We start from the raw sequence: 22,799 nt of genomic DNA on the forward strand, positions 1-22,799 counted from the left end.
CACTTATTCACTCACCTCGGAAAGCTGCGGTGCCGGTTGAGGACAGCTTTGGAAAACAACCTGGACGTCTTTTGTAATTAATCAACGACAACAATAAAATAAAAATAAAAATAAATATAAATAAAATAAAATAAAATGGGAAAAAAAAACCCCAAAACCAAAAACAAAACAAACAAAAAAACCCCCTAGATTCCTTCCAACCAAAAACTTTCCAAGAATGAAGGCATATATTTACAGCAACAACAATTTAAGGGGACTGGCACTTTCTGTGCAAACCACTCAGGATGACAAGCCTATTTTCCATCTGTGCCCACAGTGTCGCTCAGGCTGCGGAGATCCGGGCTGTCCCCGGTCACGGCTCGCTGCCACCGGGCCGCCCCTCGCCGCGGCTCTCTGCCCCTCACACTATCAGGGACACCAAAGGCCTGGGCCCTTCTCCCGCCTGGGAACTACAATTCCCAGCAGGCCGCGGGGAGGCGCGGGGCGCGCGGCGGCGCGCGAGCGCACTGTCGCGTCCAGCATGGCTACGGTGCTGTCCCGCGCGCTGAAGCTGCCGGGTAAGGGCTGCGCGCCCGCGGCACGGACCGACCGCGGGCCGGGCTGGGCTGGGCCGGGCTGGGCCGGGCCGGGCAGGGCAGGGGCAGCCGCGGCCAGGGCAGCCCTGATCGCGGGAGGCGCGGGTGCCGCTGCCTGAGGGCTGCGGGGCGCGTTGCCATGGTGATGTGGCGATGTGGGGTGAGGCCCGGGGGTGCGGGCGGTGAGGGGCGGCCGGCGGGCTCGCGGCCGCGGCAGGGACGCAGGGGCCGGGGCAGCGTCTCGGGGCTCGGAGGGCGTCGTGTGTGGCAGAGGGGGCCTGGGCCGCGGCCCTGTCAGGGGTCTGCGCGGGAGAAAGGAAGCGCAGACGTCTCAGATCCGCTCCTGCCGGGTTTTACCCACAGAAGCCAGGCCAGGAGTTCGGTGAGTGCCAGTGCAATTACCCAGGTAAATGTTTAAAGCCTGCCTGCCGCCTCTGCACCTTCCAGCCAGAGATCTTCAGCGAGATGAAAGGATATTCAAGCATAAGGGGCTATTGTGTGCAGTGAGCAGCAGTCAAACAGCCATTCTCTTCAGTAAGGAGATTAAAAGGGAATAAAAATACCTTGCCAAACCAGATCTCGGGAGCATGCTAGCTACTGTTGGGTGTACTGTAGACGGTGCCAATGCACCTGGCTGCATTAACTCCAATGGGAAGAGCTCACTGCTCTTCCTAAGGAGCCTTGCCTTTGGGACAGCCCTGGGAGAGAGACACCAGCTGTGTGGTGCTGGGGGGGCTTCTCCTTGGCACTACACACCCCTGGGTCCTGCATGGCCCCAGCCTGTGAGGCTCACTGATCATCCTTTCTTCCTCCATCAGTCCCTGAAGGTCACAGTAATGTCTTCAAGGTCCTTTGCGTAACCCTTACCAGGAGTCACTACTTTTAGTTTATGTGGTGTTGTTGAATCTCATTGAAAGAAATTTTGTTTGCAAGTTGGTTCCTTCCTTGTTTTATACATGCATATATGTATATATATATATATATATATATATATATATATGTGTGTGTGTGTGTGTGTGTGTGTGTGTATGTCTGTTGAAATGGGAAGGAATAAATTACCACGAGGTCTGTTTAGGACGAGTGCAAACTGGTAGGTGTAGGTGTGTGCATTAGGGCGTGACCACGGGGGAACTGCAGTAAGAAGTGCAGATCACTTCTGGGACCTTTGGAACCAGCATGATCTGTTTGATGTCTGCTGTTGGGAAACACTGATTTGGAACAGGATTGTAACAGGCCTTGCAGCTGCATTTAAGAGAACAGTTCTTGCATCAATCCTCAGGTTAAATTGCAGAGATCATACTTTTCTTGTGTGCTTAATTATTGAGAAATGCAGGTTCCAACAGCAATGAGAAAGCAGAAGGCCTATTGCTATATCTGTTTTTCTTGCTGCATCTCATTAGATTAATTAAAAATCAATATGGGCTTAGAGCTATGTCTGCAGTACCCAGTGACTGGTGCCTGCCAACTGCCAGAAAAATAAACAGAACATGAAATTAGTAAAACAGGTACTGGAACCAGTGTGCCATCATTGGAAGAATGCACTGAAAATTGCCCTCTTCTAAAGTCCACAATCTGCTCTTTTCACTCCAAAGTGAGTGCAAAGAAAAGTCTTCCCCATCAGTCGAAACCAGGAAAATAAGATTACAGTTAATACCTCTGAAGCCATCAGCACAAGAAATGAATATTTTATTGTCACTGGGACCTCATTTCAACACAGATCACCTAATGGGTGCCTTCTTTCCAGATCGTGATCTCATGGTGATCATCTATTCTTCACTGACTGGTCACATTCTTTTACTGCAATAGTTGCCTGTGTGAAAATAGCATTTGGCAAATACATGGGGGATTTTCAAAGTCATAAAATGTGATTTAGAGACCTGCTGCCCTTGAAAGCCAATAAGTTGGGGCGTTTTCCCTCAGTTCTGTCTTTAAAAGCCTGCATCATCAGTATTTGCTTTTTCTTCCAGTAGTTGCAGAAAGAAAAAGAAAATCCAGGGTGATGTGACCAATAACTTGCTTTGATTGTAACCACAGGCCACTGAATAGGAACCTCTGTTTTATCACTGATGCCATAGAAAAAAATGGAATATTATTTAGAGCAGGTCAGAACAGAAGATGCTTTGTTGACTCTACCTGTAGGAGGGAGGGAACACAGAGAGCAAGAGGGAAACTGGCATTGCTGATACTAACTCCATGCCTGTGAAGTGGATGCAAGGTTCATATAGACATGGAGTCTCTTTGGAAGACAGATAGCAAAGTGTGAGTTGCACAGATCTGGTACATGCATAAGGCCACAGAAATGCAGCTTGCTTTAGCACAGAGACTAATTTCTCGTGAAGGCTACACAGTGGTTATCCTTTCAGGACATAAGGTGAGAGTTTCACCAAGAGGTCAGCTCAGATCTTACAATTTCTACTTCCATGATGGAAAACTGTGTGTATTCCCCTGACAGCTGATTGCTTGTGACAGAGGCAGTTTTAGCTTTCTGTGATGGACAAAATGTTTTCCTTCAGCCTGAGCCTTGTTGTTGACCAGAAAGGAAAGAATGTGACTTGTGAAGCACTTAAAAATAAATCATCATTCTCTAAAAGGTGTGATACTGCCTGTGTTTTTACACATTCTTTACTGGTTTTTATGTTTGTTTGTGCTTTTCTGCTGAAAAATCATCTGGGAGTGATTGATGAAAGCCAGGTGTGTTACCCCTCCTTCCCACAGCCAGTGACCTAAAACTCGTATGAGGAGTCATGTTCCTTCTGCTCTCCCTCCAGCCAGGTGAATCATGAGTTACATGTTCTCTGCCCCACAGAACAGCCTTGGGAGGCTGAGCTGAGCACATGCTTGCCAGTATTCCAAGTGCATTCCCAAAACACCTTTGGATTGGTTAAGGTTCTCTCTGAACAATAGGAGATAAGTGTTTGAATCCTCTGAGAGAGCTATACAATTGGGTTTTACATGTGCTAGATGAGTGCTTCAACAGTCCTTCCTAAAGGGCAATATCTTCCCTCCTTTTGGCTTAAAAAAGCCCCCAAAAGGAGTTTACTGAATGGCTGTGCCTTGTGGGTGTGCTGGATAACCTTTTTGGGAAAGATAGGGCGAAGGATTGTTGGTTTCTTATTCCTGCTCTGGCTTAGACATGAATTAAGACTGAGCAGCTCTCTGCCTTATAGCTCTTCTATATTTCTCCAGATTCTTAACCATGTAGATCACCAGAAGCTGTCATTACTGTGTAGTAGCTGTTTTCTAGCCACTGCTCAGTGGTTCTCAGTAGGACAGGTCTTCCTGTTACAGACTGGGGGTGATACCACTATCGATGTTGCCAGCATCTCTGTCCCTGCCAGTTCAAGGAGTGGGTGAGCCATATTTTCAAGGTCCTTTCTGTCTCCAGAAAGGGATCCAGAACAAAATTTAAATGATAAATTTAATTGATACCGATGCTTTCAGCTGCATCATGGGTGAACAGCAGGTTCCAGTCTTTTGGTTGACTGTTTGGAATTAAAATAATAAAACATAGTACATGTGAAGCATAATTACTCTTTGAGTTGTTTTTCTTGAAAGTCACCAGTTTCCAAAACTGGGAGCAATCTAGTTAACACAACTGTCCAGCTTTGACTTCCCAGGCTTAATGCCATTTACTCTTAGGCCAGCCACCTTTGTTTTTCATGCCATTCTGACCTGTCTTGAACTGGCACATCTGGATCTGTTGTGACAAGCTGCAAGTACCCTGGCAGTGAGACCTCTCTGGAATTTTTTGTTTTGACTGAGTGGTCTTTAAGTCACTTTTTAACACAACCTACAGTATTACACACCTGTGAAATTACGCTGCAACCTCTCAGCAGAGAGTTGTGTGCCACCAGGGTCGCTGGCCTTCTGTGCACTTATGGGGTGGAGCCAAGATTATCAAGACTTCCTGAAAAGCCCCCACTTTGAGCACATGTTTAGAGCAGACCTGTGAAACAATGCAGTGGGTCACAGGGATACACTAGACAGACCCATAGGAATGCAGTATCTCTTGGTTCCTGCCTCCACAAGGAGCTATATTTTGGAGTGTATATGTGCACCAGATTTTTGAGTCTTTTTGAGTAGAATTCAAAAAGTAGTCCTAATTCAAAAAGGAAGAGTCTGTCTTAGATATGTGAACATGTTGGATATTTTTATTTTCTTCTGTTCAGTGTAGGTGAGTTGTCCTGGCTGTTCCACCTAATGTGGGGCATTTGGTTTTTAGTGGGATTGAAAGTTTTTCTTAAATCCTAAAAATGAAGCTGAATACCACTTATAAGTGGTAGAATAAGGGAAAGTGAAAGCCCTTTTGTGAGATAAGAAATAAGGAAAAAATCAGATACACGTGCTGCAAAATACACTCTAGATTATGCAAAATAGGTGTGTTGCACTAACTAGGTACTACAGAACACCTGAGTGTCTTTCAGGAAAACCAGGAGTAAGGTATACTATCTTAGTTAGGAAGAATAATCATGAAAGCCTTAAAATTTTCGCTTTGTAAAGCCTCCCATCATCTTAGTGTCTGAGAGGGGTTACAGCTTGCATATTTTTGCTTATTAGTTATGCCTTACATGTACAACTTCAGGAATCTTCAGGCACCAGCTGGTTCCTGTTTCAAATCAGCTTTAAACAAAAGGAAATGAGACAGATACCTGGGATAGCAAGGTCCTACCTTGTAATCGGAGAGAGAGAACCAGACTGAGACTCTGGAATCCTCAGAGCATTGGCCATGGCTCCATGCCCAGCCTTGTGGCACAGGGCAGCTCCCTGAGACATGACCCTCCACTCGTAGCTCGGGGCAGTGAGTCTGCTTGATCTTTTCTGTCCCCACAAACAGATGGTGCTGGGCTAACGCCAGGGTGTGTGACTGGCCTCTACACCTGCCCTCACCACACTCCCTGCTGCTGTCCAGGGCTTGGGGGAGAAGTCGTGTGTGCTCAGCACCTGTGCAGGAGACACCTAAAGCTAAGCTACCTTCCTGCACCACCACCGGAAGGGATCAGTACCAAGTTATCTATCTTGGCCAGGCTAAGCACAGCCTGTGGGCTCTGGTGGGAGCAGGAGCAGAGCAGGTGCACTGTGGTTGCCTCAGGCAGGGCAATGCTCCAACGAGCATTCTCTCTGGCAGAACTGAGCCGTGCAGAGAAGATGGTGTCTTGAAGGAACAGCCTAATTCCTCCAGACATCAGCATGTTACTTGGCCCAAAGGGGCAAAATTATATTCCCCTCATCTTCAGGGAGACTTCATGTTTCATTACTAATCAAGAAAGTATTAGAATTAAATCAGCCATGAATTCCATATAGGTATATATACATACACATACATATATGTACACACACACACTTAGCTGAGGAAGATAAACTGTCAGCATTTTTTCTCCCACTGATGCTACTGTGAAACATGGAGAGAGAGACCCTGATCATTTCTCTCACACTTCTCACTTGGAGCCATGCAAAATGCACACTGCTCTGTCATCCCTTCTGTATCACTCTCCACTGCAGCCTTTTCTCTACTGAGATCCTGCAAAAACTCATGCTTTATTGTCTCTCTCCATCTTTTTTCTCAGGAAAGAAGAGCCCAGACCTTGGGGAATATGATCCCCTCACTCAGGCTGACAGTGATGAAAGTGAAGATGATCTTGTACTCAACATCCAGAAGAATGGGGGGGTCAAGAATGGGAAGAGCCCCCCTGAAGAGATACAGGACCCTGATTCCGATGTGGAGGTTGGGATGACAAAGCAGCGCACGTCAGAGAGCGCGCCCGAGGGTTATCCTGCCGAGACGGCTGGGAGTTTGGAGCAGAAGGCTGCTCCCTCCCTCATGCCGTACCTGCGCACTGCCATCTTTCTGCTCACTGTGGTGATCTCGATGATTCTTGTGCTGGTGTGCGCATTTCTAATTCCCTGTCCCCCTAGAGACTTGCATAACACCTGGAACCGCAACCTAGGTCAGGGAGCAGGTGAGAAAGCCCCAGGAACAGCATCTGGCATGGGGGAGGTGGCAGCTCCCAGGCTGGGCATTGATGGGAGAGATGTATCTGGGAGAGCTAGGTCAGAGCAGAGACCCTTCCTCACCACTACAGATGCTCCAAAATAATAGACAGGTGGCTGTGTCCTGGTCACTCAGTATAGCTGAGTGTCCAGCTGAATGTCCAGCTGAGGCATGTGAAATCTGGCATCTGCACATAACAGTGCCACAAAATTTTGTTTCTGCCAACATCAAAAATTATTTTGACTCCTCTTCCATCCTGCCTTTTTGTCTGGATGTTGTGCTCTGTTCCAGATGGAAATGGCCCAGCTCACTTTAAAATACAGTGCCTCCCTTTCTACAGCCTGGACTTTACCAGTACCTCCATGTTGAAGTATGTGGTTGTGTTCAGTAGGAGAGGGATAGAAGTCTTTTTGTCTTCCAACTAGCTTTACTAATCTTACTCTATTGTCCTTTAGTCTTGCTTGAATCCATAAATCAACATTTGAGATCTTTTGTTATCCTGTATGGGTCACTGGTATCTCCCATTCTGGTTTCTGCAATAAAGTAACACTGTTTTGTGAAGTAATTTCTGCCAGGTCTGCCATATGTCTTTGCCTCCTTGCTTTCTGCCGCTGGCTTCCAAATCCAAGCTTTTCATAATATACATGGCTCCACATTGCCTCAGAAATTGAAGTGGGACACATGAATTTTTCTCTGTTAGCTTCTCCATTTTTCCTTTCCCTTTCTCTGACCCAGGTGCTACATTTCTGCCTTTTCATGCAATCTTACCATGGTGTGAGCTGCCTGACCTTGGTGGTTCCTTGGCAGACTTTGTGAGGCTTGTCTATGTACAAATCTCATTTCCGGGCCAGCCCTCCTCTCCCAGTGTGAAAAATGAGCTGAGTGGCCTTTTTGACATGCAGTGACTCTGTAATTTTTGCAGGTGGTGTGTTATCCCCACTGGAACTGTGTGATGTGAACGGTGATGGCCTCCCTGACATCCTCATTGTCTTCACTGCCTTGATGAATGCCAGTGTCATGGGTAAGCGCTGCAGCTCCTTTCCATTCCTCTTAATGTATCAGTATGGACCTTTGCATGTTTGTCTGACACACAGGAAGAGTCCCTGCTGCTGCAGATTCACTGCATTGCTCTTTTCAGAGTTCCTTAAAATTGCTGGTGTACTGTGCCTGTGGTTGGTCATGCTTAAAATTTTCATTACGAGCCTGTGTCCCTATACCTTTTGGTCAGCATCATCTGTTTGCCCTTACCTTATCTTGGGGCAACTCTGTCTCTTTGTCCTGCATTTGTGCACACTTCACTTTGTTTTTAGAAACACCCTCACATTGTTGCCTTTTTCTCCAGGTCACTCCATATACTTGCCAGGCTCCAAATCAGTGTTAATTCACAAATAATAGTCTGATAATGGGGAAGCTACTGTGCCTGGCTGTTTAGCAGGTATTGCCCTGCTTCCTCCTCCTAGCTGCTTTGCTTTCTTTGTTAGTCCTCACACCCTTCAGATAACATAGCAGAACCTGCTGATGCTGGCCACCATTACACAGGGGCTGCCAAATCCGGTGGCATCCTGTTGCACTGGGCTTCTGAAGTCCTGGAGGTTCCCAGCTGCCTGTCCTGGCATCGCCTGGTACCAGCTGAATCTGTTCTGCCTCAGAGATGTTTTCAGGGAGCAAACATACATAGCACAACCTGAAGAAAATTGTTGGAGCAAAATGCCTTGGCTCTTCAAAGAGGTAATAAAATATTGTTAGAGGATAGGGAAGATGCCTTTCTCCATGGCCCAGGCGAGGAGCAAGTCCTACAAAAAGAAACCTATGAACATAGAGAAAACTGTAAAGTAATTTAAAAAATAAGTGAGAGAGGAAGATACAGTTGACATAGAGGCTGTATTCTGTTTATATTGAAATTACTTGCGCTCTGTATTTTTGCCATTACATTGCTTTTATTTTTTATCCCAGATATACATATAGGCAGCATGCTCTGAATGAAACTAGTCATACCTAGTTGCATTCTGGGTTATAGCTGTGCTGGAAGACAAAAACCAGACACTAAAACAGGTGTCAGGTAAAACAATCCAAAACTCAAATAGCTGGATATCAGCCCACCTGTAGCTTGTGCTTGGAGCATTCACGCATTGCCAAGTAGAGATAAGCTTGGCATAGGCACCCAGTGGAGTAATCTGCAACATCATTAACTGTTTCTCTAGCTTGTACACACAACAGCTGTGAGCTGCATTCAGGAGTTAGTTGTTCCTGGTTGCTATCAGTGTAACAAAGGTTGCTGGTTGCTATCAGTGTAACAAAGGTAACAAACTTGATCTGGGGCAACCCCTTAGCATAAGCCACCGTGATTTTCGGTTTGAGAAGAGAGTGAGTTTGATTTAGAGACAGGACTCAGCCTTGTGTTTAGCCAGTGGCCTGTATATGCCCTTTTTGTCATCAGGTCACATGTTGCCTGTGTTGCTAGTAAGATAGAAGTTGGCTAGGTCTGTTGTTATTTTGAAATGTGTGGGAGTTCATCTTGAGTTGTGATATGACCATACTAGGTGGAGATTCATTACAATAATCACAGTGAAGTCTGAGGGCAGGCTGAGCTAAAAGTTGATCACATTTGGAATCAGAGCCAACAGTCAATTGAAACAGCATATACTACTTTATTTTACAATTATTTTATGCTAACTGGTGAATTGGAAAAAGAATGCCAAGTTCCACCAATTGGTTGCATTCAGTCTGTTTTTCACAACAATTAAACGCCTTTGGAAAACAAAGGAAAGTGCTCTCAGACCACCAATCACTTTCTGTCACTCCAGAATTACTAACAAACCAGGACTTTCATGTGACGTGACATCTGACTTGAGAGTCAGTTAAGGTTCCCCTTTGGTGCTAGCTCTTTTGTTGAGGGAGAGGGGATCACAAGAATCAGTCTGATTTGACAGCAGTAAATTTCACAGGAGGAAGACACCACAACTGAGCACATTGTCCCCAGGAACTTGGTTCTCTCTTTCCAGCTGATCACATTTCTTGCTATGAGCTCAGGTTTTAATGATTTTCTGGGCTGTTGACTTTCAGCCCACCTTGTTTGGAGATCACTGCTAAGCTCTGCAGCAGAGAAATTCAGCCATGAGGTGACATTTGACCTTTGCTTTCAGGCAGTGTGGATTTGTCTGTCTTGAACAGCTCAGCTCCAGGAGTTAAAGCTGGATCTCCAGCACAAGGACCCAAGGCAACGTGGTCATAGTAATCCCTCTGACACCAAGGGATTACATTCTCTCTTTCCTGCTTCTTCTAGGTGTCTCTACACCCTCTGTAACTGTGGTGGCACTTTCTGGTATGAATGGCAGCACGTTGTGGTCCATCCAGCTTCCAGAGGAGACACAAAGTGTGCAGTGCAATGGGCTGTCACTGGGGGCAGCTGCAGGGCCTGTCTGCCTTGTTACAGGAACATCAAAATTCCTCAGCCTTCTCAGCGCCTCCACAGGTAAAGTCAACTACCAGCATATTAGAAATGTGCTGTTGCTTTTTTGTTTACTTTAAAGGACTAATAAGCATGAATAATTTGGTTCTGGCACATCATGGTGGCTATTACTTTGTGACGCATGGAATGGAGTCAAAACACTAATGCGTTTCTAGTTACACAGGATAAGAGAATTCAAAACATTTCATCTCTGTGGCAGCATCTTCGTGCTACATCTCAGAACATTTCAAAGTGTTAATCTTACCCTGTAGCATCCACATGTCATAAAGAATATGTAAAGTCTGTTCTCATTAGCATTGAGCTGCTGGTACAACTCAGGACCTACCTACCAGCACTGCAAAGCTGAACAGCATTCTTGGAGAAGTTACATAAGGATATACACAACATCCAGGAAACCTTGCAGAGAAGTTAAGCCCATAGTTGAATTGATTAGATGTGAATGAATATTGCATTTTTAATCACTTGATCATGTGCACCTTCATTCTCTGATTGCTGTTTGTTCTCCCACATTAATTCATTGGCAGAAATAGCCATAGGTAGGTACAGGGTTGCTTTTGGAATCAACCAGAAGGTACCTTGAAGGTGGGTAACTTTGAGATGGAGGTGTGTATTAATATTACAGTTAGGTTTTAATGAACCCAGTTCATGCCGGGACAACAACTTCACCAGAGTTGCTGGCTCAACAGCAAGACACCTTCTCCTGTCTCCCCTGGCTGATGGGTGCTGTGCCGTTTATCAGCTGCAAAGGACCATCAAGTTCCTCTATCTGCAAGGATTTCTACAGTCTGGCCGTGGTATTCCCATTCCACTCTTTGTTCCAACCCCTTTAGCAAGTGCTGTGGTTGCAGATTGTGGGTGTGTGGAGTCATGGTGGAATAGGTTTCAGCCATGCCAATCACATTCCATCCAGGGAACAGCAACTGTATTTTACCCTATAATTTCCATCCTGTTAGAACATCTGTTAGGATGTGAATATAACTTCTCAAGTTTCCTCTAATTTTACCCTTCCAGCTATCTTCCCACACTTTTCAAATGCTTTTAGGGACCAGGTTACTTGCACAGTCTTTGCATGGTCAGGACCATGACCTGCCTCCTTTACCAGCAGTAGTAATGTACAAGTTTGGCCCTTGGTTTACTTTATCATTCAGGGGCAAACCTTATCCTACAGAGCATCAGCAGCAGAAAAACATTTTAAAACATTGTAAAAGCAGAAATGTTGGCAAAAGAATGATGAAAAACTAAAAGCATAGAATTTAATTGTTGCTTTTTTTTTATGTTTGTTTGCAAGTTTGCAAGTCTGGTTTTACTGTGTTTCCAGCTGGGTCCGTGCTGGACTGCTGAACCATTTGACATCACGTCTGTTAACATGCTTTCCCCCTGAGGTGGAGTGAGCATGTCACGCTGGAGTGGTAATTTGCTGCTGGGAATTTAACTGAGACACAGATTTGCACTCTGAATATCAGAACTGTCCATCTGTTTCCTTTCCTCACATCCACCTAGCCTTTACTGCTGGCTGAGGCAAACAACTGCTGTCCTGCATAGAAGCACTCTCATTTGGGTTCTCCTTTGTAAAGTGAACCTTAAATATTTTCTGCTATTTCAGAAATTATTTAGGGCTCAGGTCTTTTATATAGATGCTAAGAAGGAAGCACAACAGGACTTGAGGCCTGACTCAAAGGCAGTCTGAAGAAATGCTGGGAGAAGAATTTTGCTTCCCACTGCAGTTTGTCTCAGTTTGTAGATGTGTCTTTCCCCTTCACACAGAATGGGAGAAATAATTTCTCTTGCTCCCTTTTCAAGAAGGTTTTGTGGAACTCTCTAGGGATGCCCTCTGGTTCCCCAAGTACAGGTCTCTTGTGTCCTGTTCTTTCCATAGGCAAGACCATCTGGACACTGAACTCCATTCATCTTTCAAGCGGGATCCTGGCTGCACCAGCTGCAACTCTTCCAGATGTAGATGGAGATGGGATTAGGGATATTGTTGTTCTCGTTCTCAAAGAGACACAGGTACAGCACATCCCTACGCATGGTTTGGAAGGACCTTTACTGTTTATGTAGAGGAAAAACAGACTGATGTGGAAGGATTGTAACCAGAGCTGCAAGAGCCCCTCATTTTCATTCCCTTGGATTTTGCTGAAATGCACCCTTTTTCTTCCAGTAGCTCTGAGCAGTGAGATCAAACAGTAATGACACTACCTGCATTCTTGACAACTGAGAATGAACAGAAGGGTCATTATTTGCACCTGACTGAGACTTGAGAATTATCTGTTTCTGTTCAGTGAATGTGTGGTTTGAAGTGAGTGTTTAGCAGCAGTGTAGGGATGGATCTCTGGAGAAAGGAGTATTTAGCTTATCCGAAAGAAGGAAATACTTTCTTTTATTAATTAATTCAGATTAATTGTGTGATTAATTCAGATGCAGATTTCCTTTATGCTCATCCCTCCCCACAATTCTAACATATATTTTGTTAGAGGAGCTCAGATTTTTTAATTCCCTTTCATATTTGATGCATTTGTGTCAAGAGAAAAAACATGAATGTAAGATGCCTAGGAAGCCAGACTGAGCAAAGAGAAAGCAAACACTATCTAGACCATGCTGAGGGGGAAATTGTCAGTGCAGCTTCATGCTAGGGGGTTGGGAGAAGATTCTGAGTGCAGAGGTGACTGAAAGCATCAATAAAAATCTCTATCTCTCTCTCTCTCCTTGCAGCCTGATGGGGTTTTCATCTTGGTATCAGGGAAGACTGGAACTGCTTTGGGTGGGCCTGTCAGGTACAGCACCAATGGAGAGGGGAAAGTGATTGGCCCCCAAGTCCACATCACCAGCCGGGGAGCCATCTACATCCTGTTTGGTTTTGGTAAGATGCACCTTGCCTCTGCAGCACTTCACCTTCCTGAAAAAACCTGGTTTTTTACCTAAAATGGTCCAGAATGTCCCTGGGATGCTTTCTGCTGTAAAATCTGAGAGGGCAAAAGCACAAGTCTCACTGCCATGGTGTGGAAAAGTACAGGAGCACCAATACCTGCTAGTCTCAAATACTTTGGAGTTTCCCAAAAGCACGTCATGCCAGGGAAGTTCCAACTCTGGGCATTTCATTGCCTTCTACCACAACTGCAGTGGTCCCAATTGCCCTCTGTTCTACTGGGTTATCTTTTGCAGTCAGGACTCCTCATCTTTACTCTTCCTGGCAGGTAATGTTCAAGCAGTTGCCCTGAGGGATATCTTTACCCAAGCCAGAAACCGGGACAACTTTCCTGCAATGCTGCAGCAGGAGGAGCCAGAGTGGGAAAAGCGCAGATCTGTCAACCTGTCAGAGCTCATTGACATTTACAGGTAGAAGATGGACTTGTCATCTTGCTCCTTCTGGGAGAGGAAGGGAAGGGTAGGCACTTATTAGTGCTCCTAGAGGGGGTTGCTTCTACTTCAGTACTGTCCTTCTCTTCATTGTCCAGTTGATAACTGGGGAATACTGTGGGGAACCTGTCATTTCCTCCCTGTCCTTTGGCTGTCCTAGCCAAAGAAGTGCAGAATGTAATAAAAGGGAGTTCTTAGCTTCTCCTGCTCCTTGTTCCTTTCTTCAGCCCGGTATGCATTGCTGAAGGGGAAAAAAGGCGTTCCCAGCTAGTGGAGTCTCTTTGGGAAGCTCAGTCTGTGTGGGCCTGGATTTCTCAGCTCTTTCTTCTTTACTGCCAAACTGTGGGGCAGGCTTCGGTAGGAATAAAGGGAGGGAGCAAATGTCAACTTACAAACTTCATGCTTTTTATAGTAACTCATGATATTCAGAAGACCCCACATTTGAATTCAGTTCACTTAACTGAGGAACCCACATCACTGGGGAAAAGACGAACTTCCCCAAGTATAACTCGCATCTTTTGTAGGAATTGCCACGTGGACAGGCAGTTAGTGCTGAGATGTGCAGATACAAGCCTTGATCTCCTCTGTTTTCCATTTGTCCCAGTGGGGGTGTTGACTTTCTGCAGACAGTGAAGACACCTGACACAAACTGCAGCAGCCTGCTCATCACAACCAAAGAGAGCTTGATCCTGCTGAGGGGACAGGACTTGGAGCGTCGCTGGACCCTGGAGCTGCAGAATATCAGCAGGTTACTTGCTGGCAACATTTTTCTGTCCAATTGCTTCCTGTACCATTTCTCATCTTTTAGTTCTAAGCGCATTAGTTCCTTAGAAAGCAATTGACAGTAATTCCCCAAGTCTGAAGAGGAATCTTAAGTACTGGAGGTGTGTGTTGGAGCCAAGTGAGGAGGGCAGGGGGAGCAAGGAACAGAAGACTGAGAACTTGAGCTGTGTGCTTGTGAGTGATCACAAATAAGGGACTTGATTCAGGTACCCAACACTGAAGTCATGGAAATGATGTTGCATTGGAATTTAGCGGATTACTGATGTGTGATTCAGCCCACCTGCTGTCCAGGGCTTCCTGGTGGAGAGGATCAGTTACATTAGTGATGTTAAGAATTTAGAGCAGGTGAATGAGTATGGCCCAGGGATCTTAATGTTCCTTGAAAGCTGAAAATGAGCGTTTTGATGACAGTCAGCACATCATCTATACTAAATGGAAACCTTAAAATAATATTGCTCATCCCGTAATTTCACACATGGAAATTAAGTAATTTTCCAGATCTTGTGGGTTGGTAATAACCAGCAATTTCAGCTTGCCCAGTATTAAATATTTGCAAAGGACAGTTGGGCACAATTGAGGGAAATTACATGGGAAACAATTGCTTGCTCTAGTATTGAGAATAAAGAGAGCATCTCTCAGCTCTGTGCTACCCAACTGTCAGGAGCATAAATGGGAAAAAGTCACTGGAACTTCATTAAGGAAAAAAAAAAAGGGTGTTCAGCTATCTTTGATATTGAGGTAATGTCCACATTCAAGGGCTGATGGGTGACATAAGCCAAAATTTTAGGAATGAGTTATGGCTAGTTGATCATGCTATGGGGAAAGGAAATGGACTAGAAGTGTTTTGGGCCCACAGTCTGCAGACTTCTGAATGTGTCTGGCATCGAGTTTAAAGGGTAGGTATGTACTGACTAAACATAGCCACTTCACAGGTGCTGTAGAATCAGTTATACACAAGAAATTTCTAAATGAATGCAGTAATAAATTGGAATACACAAATCAAGAAGGGTTGAAAACTTCTTTACTAGAAGAGGTTGAGGTTGGAATGCACCTCTGGAAATTTCCTAATCCCGCCTACTTGCTCAAGCAGACACTAGACAAGCTAGAGCAAATCACTCAGGGCTGTGTGCTGTCAGGTTTTAAATATCTCCGAGGATGTAGACTTCACAACTTTTCTGGGCAGCCAGTATTCAAGGCTGCTGCTTTTTCCCATTCCCTGACCTCCCAAGGGACAGAGCACAATACATGTAGAGGAGATGGCAGATAATCATTGAAAAATAATGAAAGCAATTATTGTTGTAGGCTACTGTGCTAAAGTCCTGAACTACCTGTTTCCTCAGAGTTAAGAAAGACAAAATTTACTACACTGAGTGTATTGTGGGCAAGTATTTAATTAAGAGGTTTGTTTGGAGTTTTTTAGAACTTAAGTTCTACTTAAGCATCACAGGCTGGTGGACAAATTCAGGTCAGGGATGTTACCACATCAAGTCAAACAGACTGAATTCCTTGTTAGAAAAAGCTTACAAAGCCAGCTGTGAGCAGCCCTTTTCCTGGGTAAACCTGCCCCAAGCACACCACTTCATCCAGGCAGTCTGAGTTCAGGCCTGTGGGAGTAATTTCTGAGAAAACCAACATGGCTACTGCAGATGTGCTGCATTTCCAGATAGCTTTTGACAAGATCCCTGGAAAACCATAAAGGAGAATCAGTAGTCATAAAACAAGGGCGAAGTTCAGAGACCATGAAATTGAGTAAGCAGTTGCAAATTGTGTTGTAAATGGATGTTTCAGATGAGAGAGGATTAATAGCAGGTTGCTGGGGGGATTACTGTTGGGCAGAATAATTACTAGCCTTCTGGTTCATTTGAGAAAGTGCCCAGGGGATTTTTCGCTTGATTGGCAGCATCGGAGGTACTTAAATTTGTGTGCATTCAGTTTGTGGGATCTGCCACTGACTGTGACCCATAAGGGCAGAGGCACCTTAGGAGATGTTTTGAGTTTGTGGTCATAGGATAGAATTGTCTGCTACTTCCTTTTGCTACTGGAGAGCTTTCAGGCTATAGGAGTGTCTCGTGATACTGCCTTGAAGGCAACACCTGGTTGCCAGAGGTGTGTGTAATTCAAATGACGTTGTTTGATGTCGTAAGTATGAAGTCAAGCCACTGCTGTGCTGTGTATTACTGTTCAGGAACCATTCTGTCATGCATGTTTTAAAAAGGAAGATGGAAAAAAATTGAGAAAAGTTCTGGAAAAAATGCTTTGGCATGGAAGATTTTAATTATTGAGTTTGTATGATCAAAGAGAAGCCCGAGAGGTGAGTTCATAAGCGTGTGTAAGAAATAGAAGCTAATAGAAGCATAGCAAGAAAAAGTACCTTGGAGCAAAAGCCGTTCACATTCAGGAAAATGAAGATGCAGGAATGTTTCTTTGGGTGAAATTAATCGTTAGAACTGACTGTCATGAGAAGTGATGAATTCATCTCATCAAAGATGAGGCAAAGCCAGCCTACTGATACTTGGTTAATTGGGTGGGATACAGAAATCTGTCATAAATAAAAAGAGAGAGGATATACTCTGATCCTGCCTTGCCATAAAATCTCTGCTTCTGTGAACTTTGTGGACTCAACTGTGCTTATTTAGAATTGTGTGTCTAGCTGCGGTGAACTGAAGGAAGACAGAAGCAAGGCTTAGAATGCCAAAAGCAAGGAATGTGGTTAAAAAATAGTTATAATGAGGGATATTAATGTGTTATGTCACCCAGAAGTGAGAGGATAAGAAGGGACTTAATTTAACCTGCTTAAGGTCATAAAAAGGCTTGTAAACCTGCCAGCAGTAAGAATACAAGGAATCATGGGCTGACATAAATGTTGAGTTTGTTAAGATCCATTTCACACAGCTAAGGCAGCCTGGGAAATCCACTTTCTGCAGGAGGCCAAATGTGCCAATGCATTTTGGAAGGGCTGGGTAATTTTATATAATTATAGCAACAACAGTACAGGTTCTCATGCAAAGGAAAGGATGATAGAGTAGTGTACAGGGAGATAAACAGATGTCTACACAGCCTATCAAACGATGCCCCCCACACAGACAACTCTGAAGAATGGCTGACAAGCACCATGGGCCACTTTAACATTTTTCACTTTTCTGATCCACCAACAAATGATTCCTGACAGTCAGAATAGTTCTGAGTGAATTAAAGACCTTATTTAGCATGACAAATCCTGCCATTTTAAGCAACTGTTTTGCCTCCATCTGAAATGACTTTTTTTCCTCCATGGGGCTGAGTGTTTCTTTTTCCAAATTTACAGCCAACCTGTACCAGGTTACTTCGGTGCTGACCAAACTCTGGACTTCATGCTGCAAGCACAGACTGGAGATGGGAACAAAAAGGTAAAACAGCTGGAGGCAGGAAGTGTGGTGGCCTTACAGCGGTGGGGAAGGTTGGATAAAAAGAGACAAACACTCTCTGGTCCTTGCTTTTCCCATCTCTTTGTCTGACACTCATTAGAGTCTGGCCACAGGCATGAAAGGGAACAGCGCAGGCCATGCCTCTGCAAGGGGTCTCTGCATACCCATGCCTTGACATCCATTAATGCTCAATCTCTCCCTGCATTGAGGTGGTGGTGATAGATGGCAAATCTGGCCTCCCCGTTTGGAACCAGGAATTTCCATGGCAAAGGCAACAGCTCGATGCACTCTCAGTCATGACTTTGGACAAGAAGTCTGTTTTTCTCTTCTGGGCTGATGAAATGCAGCCTGTGTTACGAAGTTTGGTGAGCACACATCTTTTCTTCACTTTGAAGTTTCTTTGTGAAGCACATGCAGTCTCTGTCATTTATTCCTATTGTTATTGAACTTGAGCCTAACATATAAGAAGGCTGTCATCTCTTACTTCGACATTCTGACTTCTCTGAGCCTGAGCACAGGAGTTTTTGTGTGCAAATTCTTCATTGTAAAGCTTTATCGACAGAAATTTTGCATCCACAAACCCCAAAATTTGTGAATTTCATTTTTTCATGGAGCACTGAGGACTTGTAACTGCAGATTTGTTGCCAGCCCAGGGTGCTTCTTCTGTCCATGCAGGCATACAGTTTGGCATGGAGACTCAAACTTCCAGACTGTAGCTTTGCCCATCAAGCTGCATGTAACAGAGCTAGATTTAACCTTACCAAAGAGAAGTTGTAGAGCAAATTCTCTTTTAGGAAAAAACGGGTTTCAGGATTTAATCTTTGTAAAACCACATGTTTTTATTCTTTGATCCATGTAAAAACAACACAGTGTCAGAAAACTTTATTTTTTTTGACAAAGCTAGACTGCCCTTTGCTAGCAGTTGCTATGTTTTTTGTCTTTCATTCCAACAGCAACCTGGTCCCAGACCTGAACGCCCAGGCCTGCACCACCTCTATCTCCTCCATCCTGTTTTTCCTACAGTCCTTTTGGACCTCACCAATGCAACAGACAAAGTCATTGCTTCAGCAGGTGAGTACAAATGGAGGCAAAACTACCTAGGCCAGAAATATGGAGAGAGAAGTAGCTGTGAGAAACAATGGGCTGTAGTTGTGCCTTTAAAGGTAGCACCTAAGGTCCACAACACATAGAACAACAATGGGAATTAAGATTCATCTTCCTTCTGAAGGAGCATCCTGTCCACCCCCTACTTTGCAAATAAAAGACCCACCAAGTTTCTTACATGTTTAACCAATGACAGGTTTAAGTTTGATTTAATGCGTGTTTTACACCAGAGAAGTTGTGTCACTTTCCATGGAGCTATTTTTAATTTAATGCCATGCATAAAAAATCACTATTCTCTGTCACCTCAGATACACTTCTGCTTTTGTTGGCCATCTCCCAATCTTTGGGATAGGAGCTGTTCTAATTCCTCTTTGTTTTTGTAAGGGGGAATCCAAAATATATAAGTGTTTTCAGGGAAAAGTAGTTCTGGATTTAACATCTATACAAGATTGTACAGTCCCTGTTCAATTTCCTTGCACTTTCTAAAGCAGTTCAGCAAATAACCACCCTCTTGTGCATGGGAGTGGGGGATAAAGGATCAGTTCGTCCAGAACTAAGAGAAGTAGGCCAGGAAGCATAGAAAAACTGCTGCATAGTAATCTAATTGGACTTGTATCAAAGTTCAGGCAAAAACAAATAGAACAGTATTATTACAGGGTTTTTTTTAGAAACTAGGATTTCTGAGGTCTGTACAGATCATTCTGCAGTGACTGGAGTCACCTGACTTGCCAGTGCTTTACAAATTTCCAGTTCTATAGAGGTAAATAATAGCTACTAACAGGTGTGGGAAGGAAAGCTGAGAGTGAACTGTATTCTTGAAACATGTTCATATCCTATGTCAAGCCCAAAAGCATAACCTGGAACCAAACCCTTCCATTTCTGATCTATATTTCAGTTTCTTTCCATGGAAAAAGGTTAAAATATTTTTCCCTTATCAACTAAGGTACATGGAATTGTAAAGTCAGACTGTATATACTATCAGTCTAGTGGATGTTTTGACTGAGTAAGGGCTATAAGATTTCTTTTGGAAGAAACATAATCATTTCCTCCTCACCACTGTTTTCTTGCCCTTTTCTGATGGACCAGTTGGAATTAATGATCTCCAAAAGGATGCATTTCACATCACTGTGACAACAACTGCGACCTCTGAAAAACAGCCAGGATTTCTCTCGGTCAGCAAGCTGGGCCTGAAGTGGGCCATGATGAGCCAAGGTCGAATGGTGTGGTTAAAAGACAGCAGGACTCCAAAAATCAGCCGTGGAGAAGTGAGGCGATTTCTTGCCCGGATGAAATTTGCTGACTTTCCTCAGAAGGTGAGATTGTCCAGGAATCCCTCATGAAATCCAGGCCTTTGAAAACATGGGATCTCTTCCCTACAGACACAGTTAAGGTGCTCTTTGGGATGGAAAGAAAACGGTGGGATGCAAAATTACTGCTTGCAAGATGACTGGCTACCCCTTTGGGCATGATGGACAGATAGTGAAGCAAAGATGTACTTAGGCTGTTGAACACAGTGCAGGATCTTAGAAAGAAACAGGGATGGTGGTCATAAGAGACTGGGAGACTTACAGAGGGATCAGAGAGGTGGGACTGATATCACTTGTTTTGACATGGGCAAGCAAGGGTCCTCCATATAGTGGTGCCCAGGTTCTGTTGCTGACTTACAAATTACTACTTTACCAGACTGGATGATAATAGATTTTGGCTTTAATGTTTGTTTGCCTTCCTTTTCAGCTCTAGCGTGGTGGTTCCTCAGATGTTGGTTGGACCTGTGGCCTGTGTTGGGAATATAGGAAGCTGCTCTGTGTATCTTCAGGAAAATGGCTATATAGAGGGAACAGTGTCTAAAAGCACTTCCCCTTTCTTCAGCTGTCTGGGGAATGCTGCTGGAGGCAGGTTTGTCCTAGGCAGACCCAGAGAAACCTTGTTCAGCAACTCCCTCTCCGTATGCTGTTCTTGCATGCTTCCTTCCAGGTAACACAGAAATGTGAATTTAGAGGTTATATACATATATATATATAATCAGGCTTTATATATATATGTGTTAATTTATACAATGTATGTATATTTTTTGTATGTTTAATTTATGAATGAGATTCAGGACACATCTTTTTATGTCCAAACAGTGTTCCCAAGCAGTCTAACAAGCTCTATGCCTAGAGTGGGCCATGATGAGTCAAGGCAAGTGGTGTGGCTGAAGGACACCGTTAATATTTTCATTTTTGGAGAGAAGCCTCTGTCTCCTGCAGGTTTAGTCTTATCTATGATTTCTCCTGAGAGCTCTCAGCTCTCTTGTCCATGCTGTTGCCAGACTCACAAACAAGCTAGTTCTCTGGCTGAATTACCTGATCTAGAGAAAGATGGTCTCCACAGCATTTGCCAGCCCCTTGCACTTGTGTCTTTCTTTCCCAGTCCCAAGTTCAGGACACCAAGTTCGGGCATATGTGGGTGATGCAGAAGTGAAAGGTTCACAGCTTATTTCTCTCCTTAAGGTTTGTATGAACCCACATTGTCACTGTAACATCACACTGCAGTCCAATGGGCAGAGTCTCCCTTTTCCAATGTATCACAACCCCCTTGGCATAAGAGGTCCAGCAGACCCCGACTGTCACTGTAAAGGTCACTCAGTCTTGTCACAGAAAAGCTGATTCTTATGCTGCTGCTCCAGGGTTTAGAGGTTCAGACAGAGATAGAACTAGAAAGCTTTTTAACCCTATTCTGAGATCAATATTGCCATTCCCTTGCCAGCCCAGCCCTGTGTGCAGCTCCAGGAGGAGCAAACACATTTGTTCACAGTGTGTTAGATGTGTCCTACTCTGTGTCCCAGAGTGTGCCATCATTCTCTGTCATCATTTGAGGAGCATCTGTATGAATTTTCTTGTAGTAGAAAAGACTATATAAAAGTGAAATAATTTGGTGCCCTGATAGTTCCCCACAGTTTAGAGTAACAATAGAGGAACTCCTTTCCTAGTATGCCATTCTAAGCCTGGCCTTTGACATTAAAGAGAGCCAGGCTGAGATGAGGACTGCAAGGACTTTTCTGTCTAGCATGTGCCCTTCCATCCTCCCCACATTCCCCCTTGAGTTATGAGGTGACAGCAGACTTTGACCCTCCTTCCAGATGGGCACATTAGCCATGGGTTTGCTCTCCTGGGCCCTTGACATCTCTCTTTGCTGTATCACCCTTTCCATCATCCCACATTTCTATATAAAGCTTCCAGGATAGCCCTTCAGGTTTAGCTGCAAGCCCCAAGGCTGGTCTTTGGGCCCTGATCTCCTACTGTCAGAGCTGTGAACAGTTTGTATATGTTTAATGGTATTTTCGTGTAAATAGCTTTGTATATATTAGCACAACTGTAGCAATGGCTCTAGGCCTGGCATTTTCCTCTAGACAGGGTTTAGTGTTTATAACAGAGTTAGTGTCAGTTAATAGAGCTGCATAATCGGACTGAAAGTGTGAGGACCAGTAACATATGAGGGATTAAACAGGAGTGCTTCTTCCCTCCTGTCCAGCCACCACCTTGCTGGGAAAGGTGAATCGGCTGTTACCTAAGTAGTTACTTCTGAGATTCTTCCTGAGAGAACTGATATTCAAGAGCAGTGATGTTAGCTCCTCCTTAATGTGAATTCACCCTGCCCACACACCCCCCACACCCCCAATGTGAATAAAGAGTCTGTCTGTATATTGTTGGAAAAATGTATTTGAACTGCAGTGAAACAAAATAAATACTGTGTACAGCGTCATGTGCCATGTGAACCAGTGTTTCACCTTTGACAGATTATGAGTTTGCTTGGGGTTTTGATTCAGGGGTTGTTTGCAATATTTTTACAATGGACAACAAGGAGCAGATGAACAGAAGTGACATAAAAAGCAAAAGTCCTGCCAAAATCTTAATGGTTGCGAAGAAACAGTAAAAAGACACAGATAGCAAAGTATCTCAGAATGGGAGATTTTTGGGCAAAAAGCATGAAGGGAACATGTGGGAGTCATTACAGATAGGAAAGAGGAGAGATATGTCTGAAAGCTACCCCCTATTCCTACTTGCAGCAGGACTTTTCATCTGGGGACAGGGAGAAGAGTCTGGGCCTGGAAATTAAGAATAAACAGGGTGTTCAGAGAG

General features: G+C 44.3%; 1 protein-coding gene across 1 annotated transcript; it reads left to right on the forward strand.

Annotated features, from left to right (window-relative positions):
* Window positions 1-497: 497 nt before the first annotated feature.
* FAM234B (family with sequence similarity 234 member B) lies at window positions 498-22,413 on the forward strand. The gene is made up of 13 exons (XM_041416908.1): window positions 498-557; window positions 6,140-6,532; window positions 7,487-7,585; window positions 9,848-10,036; window positions 11,910-12,040; window positions 12,743-12,890; window positions 13,225-13,366; window positions 13,992-14,135; window positions 17,475-17,556; window positions 17,784-17,939; window positions 18,528-18,645; window positions 19,765-19,991; window positions 20,413-22,413. Exons 1-13 carry the CDS (start codon window positions 521-523, stop codon window positions 20,416-20,418), a joined length of 1,872 nt encoding a protein of 623 aa, XP_041272842.1. The 5' UTR covers window positions 498-520; the 3' UTR covers window positions 20,419-22,413.
* Window positions 22,414-22,799: the final 386 nt, after the last annotated feature.

Source organism: Onychostruthus taczanowskii, unplaced genomic scaffold (assembly GCF_017590055.1).
Source record: "Onychostruthus taczanowskii isolate IOZ18803 unplaced genomic scaffold, ASM1759005v1 scaffold53, whole genome shotgun sequence".
NCBI classification, from domain to species: Eukaryota; Metazoa; Chordata; class Aves; order Passeriformes; family Passeridae; genus Onychostruthus; species Onychostruthus taczanowskii.